This window comes from Orycteropus afer, unplaced genomic scaffold (assembly GCF_000298275.1).
Source record: "Orycteropus afer afer isolate SDZICR_OR568_19922 unplaced genomic scaffold, OryAfe1.0 scaffold00014, whole genome shotgun sequence".
NCBI classification, from domain to species: domain Eukaryota; kingdom Metazoa; phylum Chordata; class Mammalia; order Tubulidentata; family Orycteropodidae; genus Orycteropus; species Orycteropus afer.
Genome location: NW_006921601.1, coordinates 907,198 through 916,554, shown reverse-complemented (window position 1 = coordinate 916,554; position 9,357 = coordinate 907,198). Strand labels below are relative to the sequence as shown.

General features: G+C 39.2%; 1 protein-coding gene across 1 annotated transcript; it reads right to left on the bottom strand.

Moving 5' to 3' along the window:
* Positions 1–6,293: 6,293 nt before the first annotated feature.
* LOC103210317 (putative olfactory receptor 52P1) lies at positions 6,294–7,268 on the bottom strand. Its single transcript, XM_007956241.2, has one exon. It carries the CDS (start codon positions 7,257–7,259, stop codon positions 6,294–6,296), a length of 966 nt encoding a protein of 321 aa, XP_007954432.1. The 5' UTR covers positions 7,260–7,268.
* Positions 7,269–9,357: the final 2,089 nt, after the last annotated feature.

Here is a 9,357-nt window from a genome sequence, read left to right as displayed (position 1 = left end):
AAACAATTTGGTAGTTATTATATTAATCTTGCAGGTAATCCAAGGCTAAATCACCAATGGTCAGTGTTTTATAGATGAGATAACTTCTAGAGTAACATATGACCCTGATAATTTTTAATTCTAGCTCCATTGCTCTTTGCAAGGGCCTGGAGACAAACTGTTATTCCTTGCTATGGCAGAAGGTAGGGTCAATCTCTATTGCAGGATACCAAAACAACATAAGGGCAAATCTAGGATGAACCATCAAATACTCTGTGATTTAGCCAAAGTGATCACATCAAGGTTTTAGTACTTACTGTGCTCATGAGCAGACACTTGTAGTTTTAGGTCCTGGCAATAGCAGGACTTTCTTACTAGACAACGACTAAACTCCCTGAGTAAGTAATATTTCCTGAGATGAAGATATGAAGATGTGTTCTCTGTGCTGGAACAGGGTACAGAATCTGTGGGCTTCCACAATTTAATGGGAGTAATAAGCAGCTCAGTGATCTAAAGACAATAGACCTCATTCAGAGACCTGAAGAGAGAAGGGCCCACAGAGAAATCTCGATTTCCAAGACGTCAAATCCCAAAAGGTCAGAGCAGAGATTAATTTAGAAGTATACTGCCTACATGGAGTCCCTGGGTGGTGCAAATGGTAAACATTTTCAGCTGCTTACCCGAAAGTTGGAGGTCCAAGCCCACCCAGATTTGCCTTGGAAGAAAGACTTGGCAATCTAATCCTGGAAAATCAGCCATTTAAATCCTATGGAGCACAAGTCAACTCTGACATACAGGGAATTGACATGAGTCAGAGGTGACTTGATGGCCACTTTATGTTTCCTATTGCATAACCTTAGAACTTACAGAAGCAGAAAAGTCCCTTTATTTGTGAAAACAAAATGGGTATATAATGTGTGGACAATTTTATTACAGTGTTCGAATTGTTCATTAGTACAAAATGTAGAGCAATCTTACATCTGTGGTTAAGAGATTTCTTTAAGCATTCTTAAGATAGAAATTATTCTTTCATTCAAAATATCTATTGAGCTCCTACTATGGGTATAAAATGGTAAGTAAAACATGCATGGTCCCTGACCTCAAGGAAACTAGTCTAGTGGAGGAAGTGGTATGTGCATATGTGAGTGTGTGTGTGTATGTGTGTACAAAACTAAATAAATCATTAAGCAAACATAAAATTACAGACTGGTAAAAGTACTTTAAGATATAAGAGCAGAAAAAAGGGGGTGGGTGTTGATTTAGTCTTCATGATAGAGGAGGATTCCCTGAAGAAATGTCAGTTTATACTGAATTCAAATGTTTGAGTAGAAGTTAAATATGGTATATGGCGAGGGTCAGGGGTTTTAGGAATTTGTATATGCTGAAATGGGAGGGATTGTGGCATATGTAAAGTACTAAAACAGGAAAAATGTAGCTGGAGTTTCCAAGATATGGTGAAAAATGGAATTATGCTGAGATGAGACTACTGAGATATCAAGGCCCAAAGAACTGTAAGCAAATATTTGCTAAAATAATGAGTCACTGAAAGGTTTTAAGGAGGATTACCATAGAAGCCATGTTAATAACAGATTAAGTGTGGTAAAAATTTATAAGAATAAATCAGATAGGCAACTACTGTGGTAATTTAAAGGAGAAAAGACTGTATCTTGACATAAGACAGTGATAGTGAAGATGAAGAGAAGTAGATGGATTTTAAAAAATAGGTTGGAGGTAAAATTGAAGATATTTGTAACTAAAGAACACTTCTAAATATCATTCCCATATTTACGGAAGATTAGAGAAGGACTGTTAGAGGTGTAGAAAATGAGTTCTGGTTAGGTCATGATGAACATGAGAGGCCTTTGAAGCATTCAAGTGAAAACTGTTTAGTAAGCACATGGAAAAGTAGTTCCAGAGATCAAAAGAGCAATTTGAGGGAAATAAAAAAGTATTTCAAAGTAATCAATATATTATTTCACTTGAATTTGTTAATTCAAGCCATTGGTATAAATAGATTTTTTGACAAGTGAGTACAGTCAGAACAAGGGGCCTGGAACCAAGTGTTATGCAACTCTGACATTTAAACCTAAGTAAATGTTGATGAGACAGAAAAGGAGAACAAAAAGTAGACTTAGGAAGAAGACAGAGTTGTTTTCAAATATGCAAAGAAATAGAGTTTAGTATTAATCAGCTCACAAATATAACAAGATGAAATTTAAAATACTTTTTATGGTTTCAACCTCATGGAGATTACAGATGATTTTTTCAGAAATAATCATTAATTGTTGGAGTACATAAGCAAAAAATGTTATTGAGATGGGTTAAGAAGTAAATAAGACAAGTAAATGGATATATTGGTTCAGGTAATAATTTTAATTATTAACTAGTTTTGACAAATTTTAAATTAGTTTCAACAATATTTTCTAGAAACTTCCATAAAAAGGTTGACCACTGGAATTGAACCCACTCCTGTGGCTTCCAGGCAAACAAAGGATAGGCATAGGAGCCGAACATTTGCATTAGGTAAATACACTCCTTGGAGAGATCACTCAGGGGAGAATAGAAAGGCTGTATATGCACAGGGAGACAGGTTAGGGGAAAGAGTGCATGGAGGGAAGGACACAGGGAAGAGATAACTATGGGGAGGAAGTGAGAAGGGAGCTGTTGCATTGCGGGGAAAATACAATTAATGTCATGAGACAAAGTGTATGTGAACTAATGTATAGAAAATGAATTTGCTCTGTAAACTTTCACCCAAATCACAATAAAAATTAAAAAAAAAGGTAGACCACTAAGGTCAAGAGAAGTTTTGCAGTAAAAGAGTTAATAGATTCAAATAGGTTGTTAATATAACACATTTAAGTTGAGTGATGATCTAAGTTCCTTGAAGAGGCAACAGTCATTGGAAATAAGAGTATATGTTGAGGACCTTATTTGAGGAGAAGCATAAATTATTAATATATGGATAAAACAATAAAGAAGACATGAATGACAGTAGATGTCAAAAAGTTAATAATAAGGATTTACTTCCAATCTTTTTTTTTTTTTTTTTCTTTATGGAGTAGACATTAATGTAGCATAACCAGCATGAGGAGAAGGAAATGTGTAAGAAGGTTGAGCATGATGTCAGCTTCTTGTTGCTGTTGTTATTGTTGTTAAGGCAATCAAGTTGGTTTTAACTAACAGCTACCCTGAGCACAACATAAAGAAACCCTTCCTGGTCCTGTGCCATTCTCACAGTCATTGCCATGCTTGAACCCACCCTCATAGCCACTGTGTTAATCCATCTCATTGAGGGTCTTCCCTTTTTCACTAACCCTCTACTTTACCCTGCACAATATCCTTCTCCAGTGACTGGTTCCTTCTGACAACATGACAAAAGTATGAGAGATGAAGTTTGATCATTCTTGCTCCTAAAGAGTGTTCTGGCTATACTTCCTCCAAGATAGATCTGTTATTTTTTTTCTAGCAATCCAAGGTACATTCAGTATTCTTTGCTAACACCACAATTCATGTGTATCAATTCTTCTGCAATGTTCCTTATTCATTGCCCAGCTCTCACATGCATTGAAAATAACATAGCTTGGATCAGATGCACCTTAGCCTTCAGAGGGACATCTTTGCTCTTAAACACTTTAAAGAGGCTTATTATTGCAAACCATGTAATATGTAAAAGCATATACTTGTAGCACTAAGAACAGCATTTGGAAGATAAATTATGAGCAAATAGTCCTTACAAATGTGCATGTTTGGATATCTTCTCCAGTAGCACTCCACACCAGGAGTATAGAAACATACGATGCTGAATACAAAACTATTCCAGAGTTGGGGTTGTAGGGCTTGTGGGGCAAGTGGGTCATTTTGGAGTATAAAATACCAATTCTGTTGATGAACTGTGATGTGCAGAATTGTAAATAATTTTTATAATATGTTAACAATAACTCAATTTGAGGATTTTCATGAATGATCAAAGTTGATACCATCCCACGCACTGAAAATTTTCCTATAGAATAGTGTTTTGATCATCTTTCTTTTGAAAAAATAGACAGTGTTCAATATACTTTATTGGATTTTAATTATTTGGAAACTGGATAACCAGATAAACTGGATACCACCTATGTAAATGATCTGAATCAAAATATTTACACTCCTGAAAGTGGAAGCTTTAAAAGTTGAACTTTGGTTTTCTGGCTGATACTCACCAATTGTGGGAGAATCTGTGTATTTCCAGTGGGGGGTTGTGTGTCCCTGTCTCCTAAAAGGACAGGGTGCCATACTGAAGGAATGTCACACCAACAATGTGTTATTGTTGTTGTTGCAGTGTCACTGCAGAAGTAGATTGCCCAGCCTTCCTTCCGAGGAATGGCTGGTGAGTTTGAACTTCCAGCAATGTGTATCATCAGTAAATTCAAAATGAAAAAGGCTTATTTATTAACAGAATCATTTAGATAAATTTTCTGAAGTTATTCTTCTGAGCAATAAAAACCTTAGTATGTAAAACAAGCAATTTCCAATCCCAATTTCACAGATACAATTAAGAACTTTCTACAACATAGGGTTAACTCAAATTCAGGGACTAAGAACCTTCGTCCTTAGACCTTCTTTTTCTTTTAAATAAATGATGAATTAATAAATGAATGTATAAGAGTTTCCCATTCTTACTGGTTCAGGTAAAAATTATCCTTTATAGGGTCATGAGACAAAGGTCAATGCCTTGTGGATGGCCCTTTCAGTTGTATGAATGTGTAAGAATATTTGGGAATGCTTGTCTTTCTGCCTCATTTAGGGGTTGGAAGGTTGAGAGAAGTAGGGCAGCCAAGACCTTTTGGATTTAGATTGGCCCTCTAGAGATAAATGCAAAACGCAACACAACAACTATCGTGGAGTCAAATCCGACTCATAGAGACCCCTCCTTGGGTTTCTGAGGCGGTATCACTACAGAAGTAGATTGCCCAACCTTCCTTCTGAAGAGTGCAGTCCTTTTGGTTAGCAGTCAAGTGCCTTAGGCACTACGCAACCACAGCTCCTAGAGGACAGAAATATAGCCCTGGGATGAACAGCCCAAGTTTAGAAATGAAGAGCTATTCCTTACCCCTGCTATACCTTCATTCATAAAAGTTCTATTGTTAAGGTCTGTTCTGGTTACATAGTGCCACTCTGACAAAAATATACCACAAATGGGATGACCTTAACAAACAGGAGTTTATTCTTACAATTTGGAAGCTTTAAGTCCAAGTTCAAAGTGCCAGGCTCTGGGGGCTAGGTGAAAGTCCCTCAGTCTTGGGCATCAGCTCGGCCTCCAGCTCCTAGCCCACTGAAGCTAGAGGCTTTTCTTCACTCAGACAGCTGCTGGGTGCTGAGGCTGTCAAGCCCAAGGGTGACAAGTAACAAGATGCAGTCCCAATATTATCAAATCACACGGCAAGCCATTAATTCAAGTTCATTGTAAGTCCCAAGGTTGGCAGAACATGGCAGGCAGCTAAGCAATGACACGGCTACATGCAGGGTTCAAGGTGCCATAAGCTAGAGACTGTTCCCAAAGCTGCTACTTATATATGGGAAGTAGACCATATACCCAAAGACAGCTAGTTAGCTGCTCACAGTCGATTGCACCATGGAGTTGACTACCAGTCTCATCATGGGGAATACTACATCTAGCTGCCCAGCCACTCAACCAGACCTAGCCAAATTGATACCCAAACTGAACGACCACAAGGTCCTACAGGTTTTTAGGTTTCAAGTCATTGCTTTGTCACTAGCTAATATTATGGATATTGACACCAATATTTGTGTACACTTCCTTTTTCTTGGCTTCAAGCTCTTCTGGTGAAAAAACAAAGGATTCATGCAAAATTATAAAAGTCTCTTGCAGCTCTGATTTCTTTAACTGTAATTTTTTGGTCTTCTGATCCTTGCAGATAGCCAGACAGTAGCTATAGCTGCTGTATTAGCTTATAAATCTATGCCTGGTGTTCTGGGAGAGGACAAGAAGTGAAGATAGTCCCCAAGGCTACCCAGAGGCTCTTCTAAACCAAGAGCAGGGCAAAGTCCTCAGGGCATAGGTGGTTGTTTCCAATGCCTGAGGACTACCTAGTTTGGAAAAATCTTCCCATGTTCATGTTTCCTGATTGGAAAAGAAGAATACTGAACTTCTTTGACCTCTTATGTGATTTATTATTCTTGGAAATGTTCTGAAAAGTTCTACAGAAGACATATCATGTCCATTAAAACCTCTTTCCAGTCTGAAATACTGACGGTTTCCTAAACTTGAAAACCTTCTTTTCTTTGGACTAAACCCCTTCTATATTTCTAGATCATTCAGATGTCTTGACTCCAGTTGCCTGTTCCCTCAGAAATACTCTGACAACCCTTTCCCGAATTTCCTTGGTCTTAACTCCATATACCACAGGGTTAAGAGCAGGTGGGAAAAGCAGATAGACATTGGCCAAAAGAATGTGAATATGAAGTGGAACATTATGGCCAAAGCGATGGGTGAAAAAGGAGAAGAGGGCTGGTGTGTAAGAGATGAGGATGACGCATACATGGGAACCACAAGTTCCTAGGGCCTTGGACCGAGCTTCTTGAGATGAGAGGTGAAGGACAGCTTGTGCAATGAAGGCATAGGAGAGACTGATGCAGAACAAGTCAACCCCAATGACCAGCAGAGCTGCGGTCAGCCCATACACACGGTTAGGCCTGGTGTCTCCGCAGGCCAACTTCACTACAGCCATATGCTCACAATATGTGTGTGGGATCACATGACTTTGGCAGAAGCTCAAACGTCTAATGAGAAAGGGACATGGGAGCATTAGCAAAGAGCCTCGTATCATAGCTATCACCCCTATGCGGGCAATGATGGTGTTGGTGAGAATAGTGACATAGCGAAGTGGGTGACAGATAGCCACATAGCGATCAAAGGCCATGGCCAGTAGCACAGTAGACTCCATCATGCAGAAGGCATGAATGAAGAACATTTGTACCAGGCAGGCAGATGCAGAGATGTGCCCTGCTCCGCACCAGAAGATGGCAAGAAGCTTGGGAACAGTGGAAAAGGAAGCAGCCAAGTCGATGGTTGAAAGCATACACAGGAAAAGATACACAGGCTTGTGCAGGGCTGGTTCAGTGGCAACAACAACCAGGATAGTTATGTTGCCTACAATTGTGGCTGTGCCCAGGCAACACACAGGGAGTGAGAACCACAGGTGAAACTGTTCCAAACCTGGAATGCCCAGGAGAAAGAAGACAGAAGGGTCCAGATGAGTGTGATTAGGGGACTCCATGGTCTAGCCAAGAGTCCTGGGCCTCTTCTCTGGTCAGAAACCCACACAAAATATCATATTACCTGTAGAGATACAGAACAGAGAGATAAGTAAGGCTAAAGAAACACTCGCTATATAATGTAAGACATACTTCATCATTTATAAAGTAGAAATAATGATGATGTCTATCCCCTAGAGTAAGGAGTCCAGTGGTGCAAATGATTAAGCACTTGGCTGATAACTGAAAAGTTGGCAGTTCAAATCCAAACAGTGATTCCACAGAAGAAAAACCTGTCAATCTGTGTTGAAAAGACTACAGCCAAGAAAACCCTATGAGTCAGTTTTACTCTGTCACATGGGGTCCCTATTAGTCAGAATACACTCTACAGCACCCAACAACAATCCCCTGCAGTTGTTAAAAGGACCAAATGGATTAATATTTGTGAAATGTTTTATATAATACCTGACACAGATGTTTGGTTAATAAATTAAATAAATGTGAGGACGTGTGCAAATAATCATTTCAAAAAGCTAGAATTGTCTCCTAGCTAAGGCCTATTGTCCTCAATGGAAAGGATCAATCTCATTCTTTTTTTTTTTTTTTTTTCCAGGAAAATACCTGAACTTTGGTCATGTTGTCAGAGGGAACCTTTCCCTGGAGAAGGATATCATGCTTGGTAAAGTGGAGGGTCAGCAAAAAAGGTGAAGACCCTTAATGAGATGGATTGACACAATCACTGCAGCAAGGATTGTGAGGCTGGCACAAGACCAGGCAGTGTTTCATCCTAGGGTCACTATGAGTCAGAGCTGACTTAATGGCACCTAACAACAATCTTTCCACTTAAAATGGGTTCTTGTTTGGGGCTCAGGGCTTGGTAATTATTTCTGACTAAATACTACCCTAGTAGCTTCTATCCCTTTTACTAATCGACAGATATTTTCACATATCCTTGGTCAACCTTCATCCAAAACTGCATAAGATGTGTTTCACTCTCACACACCCAGTTACCTTTCCTCAAGATGTTGGTTTCTCCTTTTTAGACTTCGTTCTGTCCCTGAAATGGAAAATTCCATCCTTTCTCAATCCACTCCTGGATCAATTGTTCATTCACTTCCTATCTTTTGTGCTTGATGATTTCAAAGAAAAGATACATCAACTCCTTCTCATCTTACACTTCCATAACATCAAAAAGTGATTTTATAGGACTACCTTGATTTATTCCTGATAGTGATGAATCATTTGTGCAGAGATCATTATTCTACCCTCTCATTTATCCCTCCTTTCTCATACTTCCAGTCCTTAAAGGGACACAGGCCACAACAAAGTATTTAAATTAAGTATTTAAAGAAAAAGGAATTGTGCAGACCATGTGAACCATGATGGGATAGAATAAAAGCTGAAAAATAACTTTGGTTGGAAGTTTTCATAATGAGACTGACAACTTCACTGCTGAAAAGTTCATATCCATTTATTCAACCATATTTAATGTGCACCTCCTTTGTAACTAGCCCTATTCTAGGTGCAGTGAGTAGTGCAAAAGGGCCTCATTCCTGGAAGTGCAGAAAGTAGAGAGTAGTTATTAAAGAAGAACCAACTCCTTATCACAACTCTTTCTCACTCTACATGTGTGTATGTCATTTGGGAAGAGAGAGAAACGCTCCTGTTCCCTAGCAGACCAGATACTGTGCCTATAGTCACTAGGGGAAAAGAGAATAGAGAACAGGTCCCTCCATTTTTGGACCACAGAGAAGTTCCTTCTTTCTAATGTTGTTGTTGTTGTTGTGTGCTGTCGAGTTGGCCCCGACTCATAGTGACCCCTCCTTGTGTTTCCGAGGCAGTATCACTACGGAAGTAGGATTGCCCAACCTTCCTTCCGAGAAGTGGCTGGTGGGTTTGAACCACCAGCCTTCTGGTTAGCAGTCAAGTGCTTTAGCTACTATGGTAAATGGAGATGTGCTTAGAGACTAAACAGCATTAAACTCAAACCAAACTCACTGCCATTGAATTGATTCTGACTTATAGTGACCCTCCACAGGGTTGCCTAAGATGTAAACATTTACAGAAGCATAATGACTTGTCTTTTTCCTGCAGAGCAGCTGGTGGGTTCAAACCACCAAC

Excerpts from the sequence above, each read along its gene's own strand:
- LOC103210317 (XM_007956241.2), bottom strand. The coding sequence starts at position 7,259 with ATGGAGTCCCCTAATCACACTCATCTGGACCCTTCTGTCTTCTTTCTC.